At 41.5% G+C, this 21,008-nt stretch overlaps 1 protein-coding gene across 1 annotated transcript in view; it reads left to right on the plus strand.

Annotated features, from left to right (window-relative positions):
• URI1 (URI1 prefoldin like chaperone) overlaps positions 1–8,422 on the plus strand; it is a 39,943-nt gene extending 31,521 nt beyond the window's left edge. Inside the window, exons 7-11 of the mRNA XM_035336780.1 lie at positions 1,676–1,856; positions 2,422–2,689; positions 3,240–3,382; positions 5,035–5,293; positions 7,601–8,422. Of these exons, the coding sequence (XP_035192671.1) occupies positions 1,676–1,856; positions 2,422–2,689; positions 3,240–3,382; positions 5,035–5,293; positions 7,601–7,789 (1,040 nt within the window). The 3' untranslated portion in view covers positions 7,790–8,422. The remainder of the gene's footprint in view (positions 1–1,675; positions 1,857–2,421; positions 2,690–3,239; positions 3,383–5,034; positions 5,294–7,600) is intronic.
• The last annotated feature ends 12,586 nt before the right edge of the window (positions 8,423–21,008 follow it).

The following is a 21,008-nucleotide window of genomic DNA, read 5'->3' on the forward strand; positions in this document are numbered from 1 at the left end:
TTATCCTCTGTTGTCTTTGAGCTCTGACCTGGTTTCCTAACTGGCAAAATCTTTGTCAGAATTAGGAGGGAAAAGCACTGGTGTGCTGAAGTGCAGGCATTCAGGAAGCTGTGTGGTTACCTTGGTGGTCAAGTCAGTGCTTAATGCTGAAGGAGAACAGAAAGAAATTGGGAGGGCACAACCTCAAAACCAAGTTGAAATAGATTGTTAAATAATCCTTCCAAATTTTATTTATTAGTTTTGTAATTATACCAGTTGAAATCCTCACAAGCCACTCTGATTGCTTAGATTCCCTCAATTCATATTGAAATCTTAATGAAATACATTCCAACCTTTTCGTAACGACAATGAAAAATGGCTATCCAGTGGAACAGTAGGGGACACACTTTCCAACATAACTTGTAGTCACCTGTTTGCTGCTTAATGTTGCTACTGCATTTGTATTTATCTCAGGATTAAAGTACAAAATGACATATTTGAATAAGGATATCTTTAAATGTGAGTTCTTAAAAAAGGCCACAAAATTGGTTAATAAAAAGAGATTTTTAAGCTTTAAGCATGTTGAATAATGAAGAAACTGTATTACTATTGGCTAGATGCAAAAAGCAGTGTTTCATAAAGACCCATAGAGAGACAATGTTGGGTGTTTGTGGCAGTGACAGAAGGGGAAGGGTCTCCCCTCCTTTTTGGAGGTGCAGGACCTGTGCTGGGGGTGCTGATGGGCAGGGGTGGGGGATGCCCCCCAAACCTGTCTGGGACCACGCAGGGAGCAGGCAGTGCCCCAGAGCCAAGGGGGATTCGAGAAGCAGTACTGTCCTTCAGACAGCACTAAAGCGTTAGTGTTTCAGGCTGTTTGTTCCCTATGTGCTAGACAGTATGCAAGCAGGGAAAAGTATTCCCCATCCTCAGTGCTGCATGCACCATTTGTCCAGGTAGCAAAGCTTTTATGTGCCAGCAAAAACTTGTCTGTGACTACTGTTTACTCACAGGCGTGCATCTCAGGTCACCTCTGAAACTTTAAGGTGGGTTGTATGTATTATTTTTGAAAGACGGGCTTTTGTACACTTTTGAAAGTGGATCTTTTTCACCAAAACAAATAAATGTACTGACTGGATTTTGGTCAGATTTTCAAGATTACTCTGGAGATAATTTTTAATTATCTTCATTATAAATTAAAAAAAGGGGGGGGGGGGGGGGCACAAAACAAAAGATAGTGCTCTTTATATATATATGTCTTTGTCCAAAATGAGCTAAAGTACAAACTAGGTTTGTTTTTACAGGTAATAAAATGTGCTATTAATGGGACAGTGAGCAAATGTCACATTCACATGCTGTTATCTATCAGGTCAAATCAAAGTCTACTGTTTGGCATAAGAGGTAAAAAGAACAAAACAAAACCAAAAAACCCACCAACAATATAATAAAAATGTCATTGGATCAGTGTGTCCTGCTTTCTAAACAAACATCTCTGCTTTGCCCTGGTATTTCTGTAACATCCAGAGACTGTTATCCTCTGATGGTGCTCTGGTTCAGGGACAGTTTCACTTAAAAAGTTAAACAGTAATTTGGAATGGAAAATTTTCTAAATTCCTTAATTTCTTTGTGCATTTTTTTTTTAATTTTTATTTTTTGAAATTGTATTAGTAATTGCATCTTCTTACCTTTTTTTATACAGGGAAATACAGAACAGCTCACAAACCTCATTCAAAGCCAAAAGTATCAAATGCTTTTGAAGTAGATTTTGCAACAAATGGAAGTGACATGAAATCAATGGGCCATTTTCAGTCGGAGGAGGAACTGTGGGCCCGCTTAGAAGAGCTTGAGAGGCAAGAAGAGATACTTGGTGAACTTGACAGGTATAGTGGTGCTATAGCACATTCAGGCTTGGAGTCCAGAAAGCTGTAGGGTGTGTTTCTGTTTGTACACAGAGAATCTGATAGTAAGTGAAACCAGGTGACTAGATAGATGCAGTTGAAATTGTAATAGGTGGAAGAAGGCATGAACTGCAAAGCTAAAGGTGCCAAAATCTGCCTCTATGCAACCGTTGCAATCTAGCATTATAGGATTTTTTCTTTGAGATGGTAGAAATGGGGGAAGTAAAATCCATTTCCTGCAGGCTGAGAAAACCCTTCATTTACAATGTCGGAGTCACACATTCAATGTTTAATGACATGCTCAGATCTGTTCTCATCCTAAAGCAATGCATGTGTCATTAGCCAGAATGTCACATTTTTGGTATTTCCAGTTGATGTGGAAAGGATATGGACATTCTTCCCAAGTATGAAAAAGGTTCCACAATCTGGCGAAAAATGTAGTATCTGGGTGAAGAAAAGCATAAGCTTGTTCATTATTTGTATGCTAGTGTCTCTCAGGAGTATGAATTGCCTTGCTTGGTTCATGGAGATGTTTCTCGTTTCATAGAATGCCTGATACAGTTGAGACAAATGGAGAAGATACAACCTCTTCTGAAGAGGAGAAAGAGGATAAGAGGACGGATCTGAATGGGACGTACAGAGTAGAAGACTGTATTACTCAGGGCAACTTCCAGAAAGAAGTAACAAATTCAGACTTGTATGGTGGCCAAGTTAATGGCTCTACTTATTATCACAGTGATGATGAAGATGACATAGATGTTGGAGATAGCTCTATTCCAACTATATTTTTCTCTCATACTGTTGAACCTAAAAGGGTTTGTACATTTACTGTCATGCTTCTGTCAAGATATTGCATAAAACGTATATACCGTATACTTTATCTAAAATAGCATGTTTTAGATTATGTAGATATTGTAGAGAGCTAAATATAGATGAAATTTATTTACGCTATTTGAAAGGCTTGAAACTTACCGTTTAAATCCTGCAGTTTTAAGTGCAGTATTAGAAATGATCTTCAAATGTATACCTTGCTATACTGGTTTCAGGCAGTTCCAAAGTGTAGTATCCTGTCTCTGAGTTTTTAAAATGACTTTACTTAACATGAAATTGAATGTTGAACAGCACAAGCAGATAGTCATAGGCTATATACAAAATCTATACACATTAGTGCAAAGAAATTCCCCAGCCAAGTGCAAATGGTAAAGGATAAACAGTTCACACTACGAATGTTACTGTTCATACATATATTTAACTCATCTACGCTTCGTAGTCCTCAGCTGCTTGGATAGGAGAATGTCAGAACTCAGTTGATCTGAGTGATTGTTGGTTTTATGGTCTAGACCATCATTTGTGTTCAATTTTCAGGTAAGAATAAACACAGGAAAAAATACTACTTTGAAATTCAGTGAGAAAAAAGAAGAAGCCAAGCGTAAAAGGAAGAACAGCAATGGTAATGGCCATGCGACTCCAGAACTGCCTAACATCAAAACCCCAGCAGACATTTACCGGTGTGTAATTTACAGCATTGGCACGTGAGCTTTCTTCATAGCAGACCTTCTCTTTTTATTTGTGTTCACCTGCAGCACAAAAACGAGCTTACTGTTTCCTGAAAGAAACAGATGGAACTGAATTTACTACTTATGAGTGAAAGTTTGTGGCTTCTGCATGGTTGCCATACTTTCATATCCATAAAATATTTCTTAGTTTAAATTTTCTTTTCCAGCTACCAGTTAATTGTATATTCACTTTTTCAGAGCTTCTGAAATTTACTTCAATTTGCTAGTACCTATCATCTGCATAAAGAAATACAACAATTTGTTATGTGTTGTCATTAATGTCTTGTCAATTCACTTCTGTGTTTATTTTCAAACATAACTGACCAGATCCATGACTTCCAGTGCTCCTCATTTCTCACATGATAATTGCTGGTTTTAGTCTCATCTTTTCAGTATCTTCAGACCATACTCAGGTCTCCTGTTTGCATAGTTTCTCTTGCATTTTTTTCTGCCTAACTTGAGTCCATTGCTGTCTCTCTTCTCTGTTAAAGGAAGCGCTCACCTGCAGAATACCTGCACTCATAGAGCTCCACAAATAACATTGTACTTAGGCTGTAAAAATGCTAACGAGAGGTTAAGGGAGAGTTAAGTATTTGGATTTGTAAAGATGAACATAGACACCTATTAGGTTGGCTGATTAAGTGTCTGCGAAAATCACACTGCATTTGTGTGTCAGTGTATTCAGGCACCTAAATATCTTTAAAAAAGATGGCACAAAGTGTAAGAAATTAAAAACCCATCCTGCAATTACAGTTGCTGGGGCTGAGGATAAGTTAGAGGATTATTTCTTGGTGGTCTCCCTGAGCTTTGCAAAGGAACTGTATCTTGTGTAGATTCACAAGTGTTCCCAAGAGTGTGTGATGAATAAAGCTGTTAAGAAACAAGTAACACCCTTAAAACCCATCCGTCATTGGGAGCTTCCTTTATGAGCTTAATAAAATTGTCTCTGTCTTCTAATTCCACTCGTTCTGCTCCACCCACCCTTGACTTCAAGTCATGGAGATGGAGTATAAACTGTAGGAAGAAGCCTCTTTATCAGTTACAGTCTGTTAATACTTGAAAAGTGTCTTCATGTTGATTTGATCTTAAAAGCTGATTTTTTATTTTTTTTTAACGAAAGAAGAAGATTATGGCACTTGTCAGGAAAAAGCTTCATCCATTCCACGTGCAAGAGAATGTTTGAAGTATTTGTTTCTATTTTCTACATTTGACAAAGACTTCATTCTAGAAAACTATCATTCTGACCTTCTGCTTCTCTTTACAAAAACAACCCTGAAAATTGCTTAGTTTACCTTTTTTTCCCAGCTTTTCGTGACCTGCACTACTCTGTTTTCTGTAACACTTTTCAAAGAGCTATATGTTTTCTGCTGAAAGAGTATACCAACTTAATGCTGGAATAACGGGCGTAACAGTGTTTGCTCTGCAGAATTGATTCTTGTATGTTGGTAAATAAAAAGCCTCCAAAGGTACAGTATTGTAATTCTACAGTGAAAAAGTTGGAAAAGTACATAATAATTAATTTGTACAAAAGACAAAGCAAGATTGCTGTAAATTTGTCATCTGATCCTGAAATGGTTTATTAAAGCTAACATTTTCCTTTATAGAGTCTTTGTTGATGTTGTGAATGGAGAATATGTCCCTCGTAAATCAATTTTGAAGTCTCGAAGCAGAGAGAATAGTGTTTGTAGTGATACCAGTGAGAACAGTGCTGCTGAGTTTGATGACAGACGAGGAGTTCAGAGGAGTATTAGCTGTGATGAAGCTACTCAGAGTGACAACAGCGAAGGCATACTGGAGGAAGAGGAGGAAGAGGGGCAGCAGCAGCTACCAAAAAAGCTTCCTCCCTCTTCAGGGACAACTGAGGTACACTTTTAAATTAATTATTGATTGTTGGCAGGGATAAAAATGAAAAGTCCAACGAATGTAGTGAAGTCAGTTTCCTTGATTTCTTTAAAATGATATTCTAACTCCTTCCTATTTTTGCTTCAGAAGGATGTAATTAGGTGACAAGTTTCTGTCATATATGTCCTAGGAGCAGAGGGAAGCAAACAAGGAAGTTGCCTTCCCCTGACCTCACTATCCTGTAAAGATTCAAGAAAGTAGTTACATGCTGGTGCGCCCGTGACTGGGCCATCCTGAAAATTCCTCTGCAGGGTGTACAGCAGGATTAAAAAAAAGTAAAACCTCTGCTGCACAGTTGATGAGAGGGAAGGATAGATTCTCTGTAACCTCTGTTCTGTCAATATTCTGGGGCACAGATACTAGAGAGGTAGTGTCCAGCCATTGTTTCGAAGTTTGAAAACACATAAATACCAGGCAAATGTCTATTTGGATTTGCCAAAGACAGAGGAATTATGCAGCGGTAGGAAGCATTACACTTCTGCCCGTCCTGTTCCAGACTAGGGCCAGTGGTGATCCCAAACATGTATTTTCCTGCTTCTGGAAAGTTCAGGAAACTTTCCTGAAAAGGAAAGTAAAGAAAGAGACTGTACCACAAAAGGGGAAATGTACAAGTTGCACGGCGACTGGAAGAATTAAGCAAGAATTAAATGTAGCCACTGCCCTGAAATTTGTGACATAGAGTATTCTTGGCTTTTATTTTGTAAGAATTTAGACTAACATTTTCAAGGTACAGTGAATTTTCTGTAGTTCCCAGTGCAACGGGCAACTTCACTGAAAATACCTTTTTGAGAAAAAATATTTTTGACAGGAAGTGAATTCCTCATGAAATCTATTGTTTATCATTATTTTTCATATGAACAGCTACAGATGAATACAAGGGGGGTGGGAAGATTCATAGCGGAAGATCTGTCTGTAGAGTTAGCACCTCACACTGCAAATTTTGTGGACTACATTTTTGTAAAACATCTCCATACCCATTAGATGTTACATTGCAGTCCACGTTCTGAATTACAGCATGATTATTCTCTAGGATATACTGTATTTTCTAAGTAACTGAAGTAGAGTGAATAAAACACTCCTGTTAAAGACCTGCCTTCCTAAGTGCTGTTGAGTTTTTGGTTGCTTTTGTGGGTGTTTGAAATAGGTTATTTCTTCATTACCATTTGCCACACACTAAGCTTTTTTTTCTTTTTGTTTCTAATTTTACCGTGATCCTCTTAGGTTGTATTTTGCTTACTGTTTTTGAAAATGAGCATGTTGTTAGAACAACACGGTTGTGTACAGGCATGGCTTTAGGCATAGTTTGGCTACTGGAGCAGAAAACCAACAAAAAAGCTGCTTTTCTGCAGGTCCTGCAAGAAGAGAATGGCTTTTTTGTTTTGCTTTGTTTTTCTTCATAACTGAGTTATGAATAAGCAAAACTAAGCATAGTTAATAAATCTGGTGTGCATTCTTTCGTGCCCAGTATGATATCAAACCTTGGATGTAAACTGCTTCCCGTGTCCTCATGCAGTCTGAATTCTGTGCTTTCAGTACATAATATGGTGATTTGTTCTAAAATATGTTTATGAAAAGTAATTCCGAGTTACTTTTTTCAGATGTTTTTCAAGAGTTATGGCTGTTTCTTAGTTAAGTAAAAGAAGGATTAAGTCATATAATCGGCTGAATAAAAATTATCATTTTTAAACATTAAATGTTTATTGGACCTTTTATAGACAGAAATAGTTGGAAACAAGTTTGCTATTCTCTTAAATATAAATTGCTTTGACCATTTTTTGATCATATTTGGTAAGGAGAAAGAACAAACAAAATATGTGCTTGCCAATTTGTATGCAGTGTGTCAGCTTGATGCAATTAGAAGATATTAAGTCATAAAATATGACGTATGATGGAAATGCTGACATACTCTAACTTTGCAAAATCTCTTAATTTGTTATCCAAAATGAAACTATATATTACATCAGCTGTTTTATTTCTTGAGCACATATCAGTGAGGAAGAAAATTTTTAGATCATTTATGCAGTGGGATTGAGATTAAGTAGTACTTTTAAGACACTGTCTTTCATTCAGTCATCTCTGAACAAGCTATATTTTGAGGTTAATTACAATTTGGTTACTTATGCAAGGAACAATCATTGATTTAAAGATATTTCTTTTGATTAAAAGAAATAACAATCCTAATCAGGCTAATATAAGGTAATGACCTTATGGGCATAGCTTCACATTTGCATTTTATTAGCTCATTTTGAGTATTCTTTTCTGTTGTAGGCATTTTCTGGAACTGTTATAGAAAAGGAGCCTTTGTCTCCCTCCTTAATACCACACCCAGTCATTGCTCACCCTGTCCTGCCCACCATTCTGGAGCGAAAGTCAGAGGAAGTTTTGTCCGAAGGGTCAGAAGAAACTACAAAGAGGATTTCAAAATTCAAAGCTGCCAGAATGCAACAGACTAACTAGGTTTTGCCTAGACCGCCGAAGTTTGAGTATTAATGCCTAGTTTCACATGTGTTGAGACTATGTAAAGCTATATGCATTACACCTAGGTAGTTAAAAGGGTGTCCTACGTTGATTTGGCATTGTTTATCTTCCAAACTTCTGTTGGCAACATATAAAAAAAAAGTTCAGTGTTTGAACACTTGAGCATTCATCTTTTTCTTTTTTTGTTGATTTCCCTGTATGCTGTCAGCACCTTTGTGTATGTTTGCCTTATGATAGCAGCACTTGGATTATTTTTCAAGAAATGTTCCTTACATACATTGTTTTTGTGTTTAAACCTAAATACAGGCAGTTTTGTGCCAGCTGTGATGTTCTGCATACCATATGGACCATTTTAAGGAAACTTTTCACATTTCAAATAGATCCAACAATTATATTGCATTACTTGCTTTAGCATTTTAAGACACACTTGTATTTCCATTGTTGTAGGTTTTGGTGTCTGCTAAAAGTTTTTTTCCTTCTATCAAACCTCTCTGATATCTCACTGTACAGATCTATAAAATGCTGGGTTCATGTACATTGCAGGGAAGTTTCTTTGATGGAAAATGGTTATTTTGTAAAATTAAATTTTCAGTAAAAAAGCTGTGAAAGTTGTGTGTTTTCTGTTGTTTTACTGCTAATTTGGAAACTGCATGGAGAGGTTTTTATTTTGAACTTAACGTTTCTGACTTGGAGTGTTTACTACCACGTGGACATAAAAGCAGTCCCTTCTCTTCTGCCATTGTGTTTTAACCTCCCGTTAATGAATGTCCATGAAAATTGAATGCTCTTAAGGAGAGAAGCATAAGCTTGGACTATGATTACAAAACCTCCTGGTTCTTTTGTATGCACAGAAAACATTGTAATTGTCTTGGGAATGCCCAGAGGGAGTCAGCACTAAGGAAAAATGTCTCAGTGCTTCAACTTTATTTCAAAATGTGTCAGTGCTGCACCACTTAGGGTACAATTTTGTGCCTAGTTTTCTGGACTGAGAGCAGTCCTGGCTGTAGGAATTCATTCCTGTCTTCCTGCCATCCCATCCCTTCTGCTGACACAACTTTTGTTGGAGCAACCCCTTGAATGATAGATAATAGGCAGCGGAGACGGGTTTCAAAAACAAACTACTGTTGTTGTTGTTGTTGTTGTTGTTTCAATAGTTGTGCATGTTTTTTTGAACCTAGCGAGTTGCCTAATATTTCTCAGCATGTTTGTGTCAGCACAGTGAGAGGGGTGGTGTGTTGAGCAAAGACCAGGGGAAAACATTGGCAGAGGGTGTAGGAGTTGGAGAAACTTCCAATAACGCTACAGGCTGACATCATCAAACTGAAGTCTAAAAAAGCGAGGGAAAAGGCATGCAAGGTAGAAGGATTTACTTTTGCTGCAGCTCTGGGACTTTGCCAACATGCAGCCAGGGAGCCCACAGCATCTGCCTGCTCTCCGTATCCATGAGCAGGACATCAGCTAATGTTACTCCTCACCTTCTCCTGAAATAACCGAGCCTTGCGCTTGCAGTCTCCTGCTCGGATCACCGTGGGAGAAGCGGTGGCTATGGAGAGGCACCGATTACTCCCAGCCCTCGCCCACCAGAAGTGAGAGGCTGCATTTTCCCTGGTGTGCAGGAGCAAATTGTGCCTTGCTGTGGGGAGCACTGCTGCAGAAGGTGTGCAGCTGCCCCTGCCGGCTCCTGGGGCTTGCCTGGTGGGAGGGGAGCGACCGCAGTTTTGGGCAGATCCCGAGAATCACAGTGAAAGTGTTAATGATTAACTTGATTCATGCTCAATTGTATTTTTTTTTTAAAGCATATTGCATTAGTACTAAAATAAGCCATCAATGCCAGTCCACCCTCTATTCACGGCTAAATATTTAAAGGAGGTTATTTATAGCTTCTTTAATGAATTCTTGGCTAAACAAAATGAAATTATGTCCTAGAAAAGTAGAAGCTATTTTGTAACCAGAACAGTGCAACTGTAAAATATAGTGCCATGAATATGTATTTTAAATAACAAGGGGTTGAGATCCAAGACTAGCAGACATGGGTAATTAGAGTGAAAAGGAGAGAAAGAAAGAGGGAAAAAAAAAAGGCAACTTTAAAAAGATTTATTTAGGTATCTTCTGAAATGCTTCCCACTTCTAGTTACTTGAACAAAACCAAATGCCCCTTGTCACCGTAGATCAGTTTCAAATCAAAATTAATTCTTTGCTTGTTTTCCTTTTTTTCCCTCCTCTTTTTCACATCCCTGCTCACGGGAAAAAGTAGGATGAATGCACCTTGAGTTTTAATGAATTATGGCTTCGGTTCAGGGAAGCATCCTTACTCAGGAATGCACTTTGGCATGTGCTCATGTCTCAAAGATTTTGCAGAGATGAATGGATTTAACCACATGCTTAAAACTAGGCACAAGTGTTCTCCCTAATAGAGGGCCTGAATGTGTCTGTGCCCTTTTGCAGTATATTTAATTGTCTAAGGGTTTGTGGGCTGGAATGATCCTTCATCTCATGACTTTTCACTTGGGCTTTATATTCACTGTGTGGTGCCTATAGGAAGAAACAGCTAGAGGATTTCTAGAGAACGTTCACAAATGCTAATCAAAAAAAAAAAAAAACAATGTGGGTAAAAATGTTTGAAAGCGGGTAAAAATCCAGAGAGAGGAAAAAAAGATAACATGAAGGCCCACCTTGATGAGGACTGAAAATCTGCTGTTTGTGCCACACAGAAGCCAACAAGTGAACGCAGGTGGCCGCCAACGCATGGAGGATGTAAGCTGTCTTAAACACGGTGCCCAGAATTTGAGGCGCCAAAGATTCTTGGTAGTAAATGAATATCAGTAGGAGTGTCTTTTTCCCCCAGTGCTGAAGTTAGAGATTTTTTTTTTTCACTTCAATAATAATAAGGATATAGTTGAATTGATTTCTGAATGCCCTTGCTGGGTTTCCCAGCTGCAGGAAGGGCTCCTGCTGCGCTGTGTCTGCAGTGCTGCCCAGGCTCCTGGCACAGGGTGGAGGAAAGGGGCTCGGGGTCTTCCCCGTGTTCGTGAGAGGGCTGGTATGACCGCGGTGGGCAGGACAGAGGCGAGGTGTTGGTGCTGGGGCTGTGGTGCCTGCAGGCACTGACCCATCCTCACCATGCCCTGCACAGCCCTTCCTGGAGCCCTGATTGCATCAGTTAGGCACTGCACATCACCTGCTCTGCTTTCACCCCTGGTTAGGAGGCCAGCTCATCTCCCAGTCTTCTTTAGTCTGCCCCAAGCACGTTGGGCACCTGCCTGTGCACAGGGAAGGGCTCGCGTGGGGCCGTTCCCCTGGAGCAGAGGCTGGAGAAAATGGAGGTGAAGGAAGGGTCCAGCAGGGCCACCGGCATTGTTGCAGACATAGAGGTAAGCTGGCTTTATGTCCTCTCCCTCCTGTAAGACTAGTTGCATTTAGCGCTTCTCATTGCTCACGTAGAGCATCTAAAGCAGCAGATTTTTGTATGTTTCAAGAGTGTCTAAAACAGCTGTTTTAGCTGTTCATTTTAACAAAGTGATTTATGTTGCAAAAAATGAGCTGGGATTAAAAGAAATCAGATGTGTGTATTTGGTATGCAATATTTTTGTATTACAAATAGCTCCATTCTAACCCACATTAACCCCATGATATGTGAATTTTGCCAACTCCCGCTGAGTCTTTTAAATCAAATCCAGTAAATCACTCTGAGTGTTCTAATTTCTAAACAAACTAGTCTTCCAATAGAAGTACTTTAACACTGTATTGCAAATTAGACAACCTAAGATAAATGGAGCATCTTTGTTGATTATGGAGCTTAACTGATCAAAAGTACCTGATAGAAAATACCTGTTACAAATCCTGCAGGACCACATTCACCCCTTTTGAGTAGTGTTTCACTGGGCCTAAAATACATGTTATTAGCCAGCAAAACCAAATCCTTTTGTTATCGATCGCTTGGTGATGCACGAAATCTGTCATGGTTGAAAGAAGTTTTTGCAGATTTTTGCGTGGCCCCATGCACGGCGCAGAGGAGCACTGGACGCTTTGCGGCAGGAGCAGGGGGCAGCGGGGCAGGCGTGCAAGTGGGTGGCCGAGCCTGCACGAGGGCCCTGCTGTCGCTCTGTTATTAATTCTGCGTGCCGGTAGGTAGCAGTGCTGAGCAAAAGCAACAACGGAAAGCTGCCAGTCAGTGATTATAATTTATTATTCATTTCTGTTATAGGTGGGGTGTGCAGACAGTTACAGTAATAATTACCAAGACTAGAGTGTTTCCTAGGCAACCGTTTTTTTTCCCTTCATTCATGCTGTTGCAGAGAGTATGCCTGTAAAGCATGACATTGCTGTATTCGGAGGTTTGTTGCCCTCCTGCTGCTCCAGGTTTGAGGTTAGTTACAGCATCATAAGGTGCTCTCAAGCATAAAAAGCTCAGGCTGGGATTAAAGCACACAGGGAACACTATCACTAAGTCTTTCCTTCTACTGTTTCACTTTTAAGTAACAAGGTTATAAAAATGCAAATGCCAGCTCGGGGTTGTTAATAACTAATATCGGTAAGAATTCCTCTAAGTTATAAAACACGTTTTGTAAACAAACCAGAACCTGAATGAGGCGGCTCCCTATGTTTTACGAAGATCTAGTGAAAATAAAATTTGCAGAAAGGGGACCTACAGCTTGATCAAACCTTTCAGTGTTTAGCATCATAAATCAATGGGAGCTGCTCCGCGCAGCTGATGAGAGGTGGTATTTGTTGTTTATCCCGCTTTATGATAATGGCTGGCAAGGAGGAGGGTGCCGTGTCCTTCCTGGAGGAGCAGGAGCAATCCTTGATGTGGTAGCAGAGTAACAGAAACCACATCTATTACCAGAGATCTATAAATGAACCATATTATCCTGCCTTTTTAGGTTTACTAGAGCGCTCATTTTCAGAAACTTATATCAAGCGTTGTGCGAGGATGAAAAGTAGTATTTTTCCATCCTCACTGTACGAAGCAGAGGGAATTCATGATGCAATCTTGCATTGAGATAGGGAATTTTTACCCATTAAAATTTTGAAATAGGAGGCTAAACCATGATTACATCTGGAAAGACGGTAATCTGCTCACGGCGTGCTGACTGCGGGGGGACGGGCTGGGGATTAATGGGGTGACTGGCTTTGGGACCACGCAGCCCACGGGGTGAGTGCTCTGGGATCCCGGCTTTGCAGTCTGAGCTCTTTGACCAGTTAATGTGATGTTTAAAAATAATAACCTAAAACACAAGCAAACAAAACCTCAGAATGTCCTGAAGCTCTCAGGTGCCCCATGAGTACAGACAGCTCTGAAACGCTCCAGCCCTCCTGTTGCACCTGCAGAACCAGATTCCTGCAGGGATCAACCACCCGCCCCGCTCCAGGGATGAGGCCTCGAGGTGAGTCCTGTGCTGGACCCTTTGAGGCTGCTGAGGGAGGTCAGCATCAGCCTCCTCCCGTGCTGGAGTTGTCAGTCAGCATCCTGCTGCGCCTGGGCAGTGAGCAGTGCTGTGGTGTGGGCTGTCAGCACATCAATCCCAAATATTCTCAGCCCTGAGCTGGGCACTCACCCGTATGGCAGCAAGGAGCAGGTGCCGCTGTGGTACCGGGGTGCCCCTCATGGGCAATGTCTTCTCCAAGCCCCCTGTACCCTCTGCCAAAACGCCCTTCACCCCAACCTGTCCCACCAAGCAGCCCCGCTGGGGCAGAGCGAGCAGACGGGGGCACAGGGAGTGATGTGGGGAGGTTCATCTGGGATGCTTCTGTTTTCATCGTTGCAAATTATTTATGCTAATTCCTTCAGATTTGGATTTAAGTTTTAAAGAAAGCTTCAAGTTACCTCAAAATAGCTTAGTAATTATTTTAATAACTTGTATGAGCAGGAACAATACCCACAGTGTCAATTCTGTCTTGCAAAATGGTTTTTTCGACTGTTCTGAGGTAAAAACAGTGAACAGTTCAACAGCTTAAATACAAGCGAGTGGATCTCCGGAGATTAATCTGTCTGGTGTTCCTCAGGTAAAGACTTCTGCACAATTTAACAAAGGAAATAATTTTCCTATTTTTATAATGCATGCCTCTCTGTGGTATAAATTACTAAAACCACGCTGCTTATCCTCAGTAATGTTATAGATGCAGATAATTTACTGTGTATCACGTTATCAGTTCATTAAAGAGATGCAATAAAATCATTATTTACTAAGAAACAGCAACCCTTGCAATATCTTGTCAGAGAAATTGGCTGATGCAAGAGGATCATATTTAAGCCTATATTCACAATAGCCCTTTAAACATCTCATCTGCTTCCCACTTGAGTTTTCTGGAGGGAGCTGGTGTCCCCACATCCCTCTCAGTTGTGCCCACAAAGTTGCACAAAGCCTGGCTGGGCACCGTGCTGGGGCAGGATTCGGCCCCGGCCCAGCCCTGCTGGCTGCTCCCACCGGGGCCCCGTGGAAAGGTTGCAAAAATATTAAGGGATGTTCGGCATTTCCTACCCCATCCCCCTCTTCTCCTCTGCCTAAAGATTACTCTGCATCCTAGACAAAGGAAATATTTAAACTGTTAAATCTGAACAAAGATACAGTCTGCGTATGACTTCTCTGAAGCCCTATAAAAATTCTTTAAAATTGCCTATTCACTCAAATTTACTGAGTGTAGCAAAAATGTCAAAGGCATAAAGTCAGAGAAGATTGAATAAAATAATGCAGAAAGACAGATTAGTCATGCACAGACCCACACAGCCTTTCACAGCACACAATACCACTTTTTATTACCGCTCTATCTTTACAAAGACTATGTTCAATACATAGAGGATGATACATGGTCAGTCATGTAATCTGCCTTTGATTCCAAGACTCATTTATCTGGGCCCTTTTCACAAAGACATTGATGAGAGATTTCAGTGTTTTCAGTGCATTGTTTTATTTATCATATATAATGGCTGGTGGAAAAAAATAGGAATTATGTCACAGATACTGCATAAAGGAGTTGTATAAAAGACTCTGTGACAAAGTTTGGTAAAACACATAGTAGCTCAGCTCAGATGTGCCCTTTTCCCAAACCTCGTCCTGTTCTCAAGCACTCTGGACACTGGCAGCTGCCACAAGCCATTGAGGTGCTGCCCCACACCTTGGTGTGCTTGGGCAGGCTTATGGAAAATCACCTTTTTTTTTTTTTTTTTTTGCTTTTAAATTTGAGCAGTATTTTAATTGTTATTTTTAGTGATCCGGATTTATTATTTATACATTCACAAAAGAAAAGAGTCAGTCACAGTTTTGTATCTTGCAAATTTAATAAAGAACAGCCCTTAAGATAGAATTTCTCAGCCTGCCAGGATTGACAAAAGCCAGCTAATGCAGAAATGTCAACAGCGAACCTCATCAGCAGCCCCACCATGCCTTGCAATCAAGGGAAAGCTATGGCTTTACATAAACAATAACATATAGCTATCTAAATACCTCTACGTGTGTGTGCGGAGGCTCGACCCATGCCGTGCAGGAGGAGGCAGGGATGCGGGACAAGGATCAAACTTTGCTCTCAGATGCGTGGTTGGAAATCTGGAGCATGTCCCTGGATGTGCCTGGAGCTACCTCAGGTGTGGGGCTGCTTGGCCCTATTGAGCCAGCACCCTGGAAGTGCCAAGTGAGCTCTCTTCTGCCCCAGGGGGATGCTGGGCCCCCATGGACCTCAGCAGGGTGCACGGTGCAGGCGGGCCAGCTGGGTGTCCCTCGGCAGAGGGCAGCCTGAGTGGATCTGGCCCCGTGGTGGTCCCGTGCCCCATGCAGGCAGTGCTGCCTGAGGTGAGGGCTGTACTGGGTTAAACACTAATGTGCTCGCTAGTGTGTGCTTCGATTGCAGTCTTGCTTTGCTTCTAAAAGTGTATCAGTGGCTGAAGGGAATGAGAGCAAGAAAGCAAACGTGATGGAGCTCTAGGGCCAGGGCTCCATGTGGGTAGGAGAGCGTGGTGGTAGCACGGGTACTTGGTGCGACAGGGCCGAGGCTTCAGTAAGGGCTTGAACTGGGACTTAGTCCTAATCCCAGCAATTTGAGACCTGGAGAGAGGTCTCCTGGGGTGCAGGCGGAAAGGCTGAATTTGGAAATTGCATGGGAGCAGCATATGTCCAGGGCTGAATTCTTCCGTAGGGCTGACAAAGATAAATCACAGAGGTATCCTTGACAAATATAGTAGCTTCCACTCAGGGCAAGATGTTAACCCGCACTTAAAGCCGAGGCACATGATTTAATAGTGTGAGCCTTCATGGCTAAAGAAAAATCTCTTGAGGAAGAAAAGCCGAGGCAGTGTCAGTGGGATGCGGATGATTTTGCCAGGCCCGGGGGACAAGTGCCATAAACATGCCAAAGAACACCTGGTAGGGGAATACCCCCTGCTTTTGCACCATGAAGGCAGTTTGGGGCAGGCTCAGATGCTGCCCCGCTGTGCCAGTTGTGGGGAGGAGAGCTGCCGTCTTTGGTTGTGCCTGGGCATGGGGTGTAGCTGCCACCTGGGCCACCATTGTGAGATCCATTGGAAGCCACGAGACCTGGCAGCCTGGCCTTGGCCTGCTCAGTGCAGCCCGGGGGTGCTGCCAGGGCCCACCACAGGCCAGGTGCGGCCTGCAGCCTGCTCTCCTGCCGCTGTGATGCCAATCCCCTGTCCTGGGTAAAAACATTCCCAATATAGCAACAATGGCAGTGCTGTGGGCCAGTGGGCTCCAGAGCCGATGGGATGGGATGGGATGGGACAGGACGGGATGGGATGGCCCGACCCCATGCTGGCACCGTGCTCGGTCCCTTTAACCGCAGAGAGTGATGGAAAGCCCAAAGCTGCCGCCCTGCGAGGTTGCTATAATATAGTGCTGTGCAGCTGCAACTTAGATCGTGAGGAAAACAAAATGGGCCGACTGAAATGGAAACTTTTGTTACTTATAATGTTAATGAAACCAGTTTATCAGGCAGCGCAGAGGAAGTGGAATATTTAGTGCCATTTAATGTCTAATCATCAGCATTTCTTTGAATAAATCACATTACATTGTCTAAAACCTGAAAAGACGAAGCTGTAATAATTTTTAATATGTTGTAGTTTCATTAAAGGGACACCCTCTTTGCCATCTAGCCACCCGCAGCCTAGGGAGGCTCTGTGCAGCGTTGAGGCGTATTCGGCAGATCCTGCCACTGCCTCAGGCCGCTGTGGCAACACCTGGCTCTGATACAGCCAAAGACTGAGGAGATTTGTGAAGCATCATCGGGCTCTTTGGATGTGCTCTTGGTGCCACCGTGGTACTTACTAGAAGCATTTCCATTCTCAAGGCTGTCTTCTCCCACAGCATCCCTGCTGGGGGTTTGTGCTGCCTGTGTGCGAGGCAAGAGTCCCTCCACCTTCTAATAGAGCAGTGTGGCCTCAGCACCTCTCTGGCAGTGGGCTGGTCCTGCTGTCCCCTCGGTGTCCCCAGCCGCGGGCTCTTAGCAGTGCCCAGCCCACATGAGTGTGAGCGCTTCGTGTCTCGCCAGGGCCTGGCTCTTGCACACCAGTGCCTCGCTGCTGCAACTTCTGAGTGAACTGTGACGGACCTATAAGTCATAATAAAATGAAATGATGACAGTTGTCTTCAAATCCATTGATTAATGGAAATATGGGTAGCTGGACACAGACTATATGGTTATAAATGGTGCTGTCAAAATAAAATAATTATTGTATTAATAAGGAAGCTGTTCAGTATTGGCTGTGCTGTACCTCTAAAAAAACTTCAGCCCTTGATGTGCTTTGTGTTTCATGATACATCGTGTGTTTTCCCGATGAACGGCTCAGTGGTGTACATTTTAATACAATTACTGCTTAGCTCTGTAAGTCCCTCGGATCCTGGTACACACGCTGCAGCTGCAGATGGATTTTTTTATTGACTTAATACTAGTTCTAACTAGATCCTGCAGATTGACTAAGTTGGTGGAGCACATACCACTTCCAAGCAGGAATGGGAAAAAACTAGCATATCTTATTGTACCTGAAACACTCTATGATATGTACTAAATATTATGACTACTGCGAGCCCTGCAATAATTGATTCACCCACACAGCCATTTAGTCTGTGAGCTGTTCGTTTTACAAATTCTACAATCTTTTAGAAATTCTTTCAGTGAAGAAGATTGCTGCCTGGCCTCAGATTCATTATGGTGATTGAATCCTCTTCAATAGAGAACTGTTTAAAGAGAGCACATCCCTGTGTGTCTCACTCAGAGTGGAGGCACATAGGTTAAAAGCTTGTCTGGGTGGCATAATTCACTGCTGCTGTGCCAAACAATCACATCTTATTGTGACCTTCATAAGATACAAAAAGGCAACAGTATGGAGCTAGTCCTTTTTTTTTTTTTTTTTTTTTTTTTTTTTTTTAAATCATAGCACATTTTTAGCTACCCAACATCTGAAGCTACCAGAATCCCTAATTAAATAACCAATTAATAATGTAGAATAGAAAGAGCTATTTTTTTTCAGACACAAAATCATAATTAATCAGAGTACAAAAAGCTGCCTGTCTTTATATCAGGAAAATATAGACTAGGTATTTAAATATTCTAGCACACCTGAACCTTGGCCATCCGTCATTGTTATGACTTAAAACATCTCAGACTAAATTAGGTTTTGTTTGTATAGAGCAGTGAAAGTCAGATGGCTTGAATGACAAAATTAGAACATGCTCAAATCACTGAAACAAAACTGCATAAAAGGAAAGATGTGCAGGACGAGTATTGCTAGTGTTAAGCTGAAATCCTTCTTTGTGGGATTTTTTTTCTCTCCTCTCCTCAAATTATTGTTTGTAACAATAGCAAGTGGAGAATAGCTTCAGGAGCTCGATCAGTGTGCTCGATCAGTATATAAAATATGTACTTTTGGCACATTTATATATTAAAAGAAATAATATTGTTGTGTATAGATGAAGCATAACCTCTGTTATTTCTACTTAGTCAAGGAAAAGCCATAACAATGCATATTTTTCAAGGAGGAGTATCTTTGAAACACAAGACAATAGTCATTTTGTTTAGCACACAAAGGTCAGGTTTATCAGGAATATATTTACATCTTTTTTACATTCAAAAGTTGAGGCTTTTTTTTTTTTTTTTTTTTTTTTTTCCTTTGGAACTTTGTGGTACATTTTGGTAAATTTAATCAGATTTCAGTAACTATTCTGAGGGCTTTGGTTTCGTGTGCTCCGTGCATTGACCCAAACACTCCGTGCAGGTAGGAAGAAGTCGTGCAGTCCTGTTGGCACGTGAGCACAGAGAAGCGGAGGAGTTGCAGCCTGGGCAGCCCCATTGCTGCGGCAGCACGGGGCAAGTCTCCAGTTTGCAAATAGTTGTCATTATGTGGAAATTGCTACGCTTGGGCCAAATTCTGCAGCTCTTAATTGAGCATCCCTCTCTGTGACCTCAAGGGGAGATTTGCTCAATTAAGGGCTGCAGTATTTGGCCCTTTGTAATTGTTTCCGAGGCATAATTGATGAGAGGCTATTAATGGGTTCCAAGCTGGAGAAGTGTTTAACTTCAGGTTCTTGAATCTGTCTTATGTTAAGCATGTAGTAGGCCTTTTAACACCTTTTTTTAAGGAGGAAATATCTTTATAAATATGTGAGATAAGTGTATACCTGACCTTCACGAGCCCAGACATACAGATATATGCATGCACACCTGCATAACATATAGAGTGAATAGAAATGAGCAACTTTCTTTAGGCTGGCACTGTATAGTGCAGGAAATTCTGTCTGTCTCTTTATAGTTCAACATCTTACCACAGAAGATCTCCATCCACATAAATTTTTTTATTATTCTAGTAATAAATAAATTTTGGTGACAGTTATAGTATAACACTTTGTGCAGCATTTTTTTTTATTGATAAAACAGCTATGAATCAACATACATGAACACAATAAAAATGTACAAGTGTATGTATTATAGTTCAGCCCTTGTCAATAGGGCATTACATTGATCCGTTCTCTTTGGTGTTATTTGCAGAGCTGCACTGAGCATCGTGCCAGAGATGCAAACTTTGTTAAATTGCCTGAAAAAAAAATATTGGCCTGGGTTTCTGAAGCCCAGCTGGGCTGGTGTGCTGGTCTCTGGGGCTGCGAGTCTCTGTGGTAGGTTGGAGGAAACAATACAATGATGATGTCCCAAGGCTATCTTAGATCGTCTAACTTGCATGCTTAATGAAGAATGGCAGAGAAGGTGATGAAGTCTGGAGATACCAGACAGCCTTAGTTGAACAAAACTCAATCAAATAAAATAATTGGTAATTAATAAAAAAATATGTGCTGCATGTAACCAAGCATACAAGTGGGTATGAGGGAGGCAGACCCATAGGAGCAGTACCTATCTCACAGCCAAGGCCACACAGCTGCTGAGCTGATCCGCTGTGTGCAAAGCCTGGGACATGGTTCTGAAGAAATAATAACCAAAGAAGTAATTGCAGAATGGTCCAAAATGCTGCATAGCTTCACCAAACGTAGATTGCACCAGACGAGACTGGTATCTTGCTTTGATAAGATCATTGATTTTCTAGATAAAAGAAATGAAGTAGATCTCATCTCTCACAGTAAAGTATTTGATACGGTGCCATGTGGGAAATTATTAAGACAGGATAAGTACCTGAACAGCAAGATAGGGGGAGAATGCAGCTGGGTCACGCTGAGAGATGAAGCACCAGTCCAGGGAGGAGTCACTGGTTGCATCTCAAGAATGGCCTCCCAGCTGGTCTGGAGGACAAGGGGATGTGTGGATGGACCTTGCCTATTGCACAGAGCTGGGGGTCATCATGGACAGAGAGGAAAGTCAGCAGAGATTAAAGAATAGTTTGCCACCCATTTCTAATGGTAGCAGGGAAGACCCGATGGAGACTGAAGGCCTTGAAGGATTTTAAAGGTGATGGAGATAATGGCTGCTTTAATCTTTTGCCCATGAAAAACTTTGAAGAATATCTTTTTTAAAAATTACTTTCTTACCTAGAGAAGTTTCCTGATGCTGCTCGGCTCTAATTTCCAGTTTCCTTATTCTCCTATATCTCAGCTGAATAACCAGTTGCACTGGTGTTTCCTCCTTACGTGAAAGAAGTAACCAACGATAACAGTGTAGGGTGCTTGAGAGGGGCAGAGGGCTAGTGTAAGGATGGAGGGAGCTACCCACCCCTTGACGTTTTCTCTACAGAGAAACAAACAGCTGTCACTCA

This window comes from Oxyura jamaicensis, chromosome 11, assembly GCF_011077185.1.
Source record: "Oxyura jamaicensis isolate SHBP4307 breed ruddy duck chromosome 11, BPBGC_Ojam_1.0, whole genome shotgun sequence".
NCBI classification, from domain to species: Eukaryota; Metazoa; Chordata; class Aves; order Anseriformes; family Anatidae; genus Oxyura; species Oxyura jamaicensis.